Below are 1,241 nucleotides of genomic sequence, written 5' to 3'. Positions count from 1 at the left end.
TGGCCCCTCGGTAACACCATAAATTAGCCTTGCAGACTCGGTGTTAAAAAGAACGAACTGCGGGCATCAAAACGCATTGTCAGGCACCAATAATAGCTTGGGCCAAAAAGCAGCGCAGAGCCCCCAGACTCGGATGGTTGTGGGTCTTGGCCGCTTCCTTAAAAGGGATCTCTTTAAATCCTAAAATTGTGCTCCCAGTGGTGTGACTTCAGAAATGACCACTCAGGTGCTTGTAGATACGTTATTGACTTGCTCACAATAGCAAGCCCGCAACAAGTGACAGGGTAACAGCTAACAAGGATAGGCAAGTTGGCGTAGAAACAGCTTTGCTCTCTTGAAACCATCCCTGGAAGGTGCTGGCGTTGACTTCTGCCTGATCTGACATGTTTGTAAATCCCAAGCTATCAGCAATGAGCACTTGTAGAGGAAAACCCTGCACTAGGAAAACGTTCCCGTCGTTATGCATGTTGCCTTCGACATTTTGGAGCTCGCGGAAGTTCCCGTCTTTTTCTTTAACCGACTTCAGAGTCTTGGGATTTAACATTTTGTAGAACCTTAGCATGGTATCTGTAGCGACGGGCAAAGGCTGGCGGGCGACATACCACCTGACATTCTCTTCACATCCAGGCATAGTGTGGCTCCCGTCGTAAGCAAAGAATTCCTGATTTGTCAGTTGTAACATCATCATCAGGGACTGCAGGTTCAAAGGGTGAGGGAGCTCAAGTAATTGAGAATCTCCTGAAAACAGCAAAAACAGATAAAGTACAAACCGTCGAAAATGCAAATAGGAATTAGCACAGGTCGCTCTGAATGGTCGTGCAAGAGAGGAATTCCATAGCAAGAAGACAGAAACGACATATTCGCTCAATCAGAGAAAAGTTGCATACGTTTTCGAACAAGAGCTGCTTTTTTGCAACGCACCTTGAGCCTGTTTGTTTGAAATGTCTGCCATTAGTAGCGTCCTCAACAGTTTTTCAGATGGGAGTCCCCTCAGTTCTTCAAGACTGGCCTGGTCGAGTTCTTCGCTCATGAAAGTCAAAGAAATAACTCTCCAGTGCGAAGAAGGAAGAGAAGGATCCTTTCCGCCTTTGCTGTTCTCAGCCACCACGCGTTCCACTTCGGGCAGGTTGACGCTGCTCTGGGCGAAAAGTGCCAAGTAGGGGAGAGAGGTGAGATTTACGCTCTTGCTGGCCTCCATTGACAGCAAATCATTCGAGTAATGCCATATTTGCATTTCTATC

The 1,241-nt window shown here is 47.0% G+C and overlaps 1 protein-coding gene across 1 annotated transcript; it reads right to left on the bottom strand.

Annotated features, from left to right (window-relative positions):
• Nucleotides 1–253: 253 nt before the first annotated feature.
• On the bottom strand, nt 254–1,198 carry EMH_0090080 (duplicated carbonic anhydrase, putative; the record flags this gene model as incomplete). Its single annotated transcript, XM_038022980.1, has 2 exons — nt 254–738; nt 922–1,198. The coding sequence occupies 2 exons, from the start codon at nt 1,196–1,198 to the stop codon at nt 254–256; spliced, it is 762 nt and encodes a 253-aa protein (XP_037878834.1).
• Between the last annotated feature and the right edge of the window lie 43 nt (nt 1,199–1,241).

Source organism: Eimeria mitis, genomic scaffold (genome assembly GCF_000499745.2).
Source record: "Eimeria mitis Houghton genomic scaffold, Emh_scaff7026, whole genome shotgun sequence".
NCBI classification, from domain to species: Eukaryota; Apicomplexa; class Conoidasida; order Eucoccidiorida; family Eimeriidae; genus Eimeria; species Eimeria mitis.
This window is presented reverse-complemented; position numbering and strand designations above follow the sequence as displayed.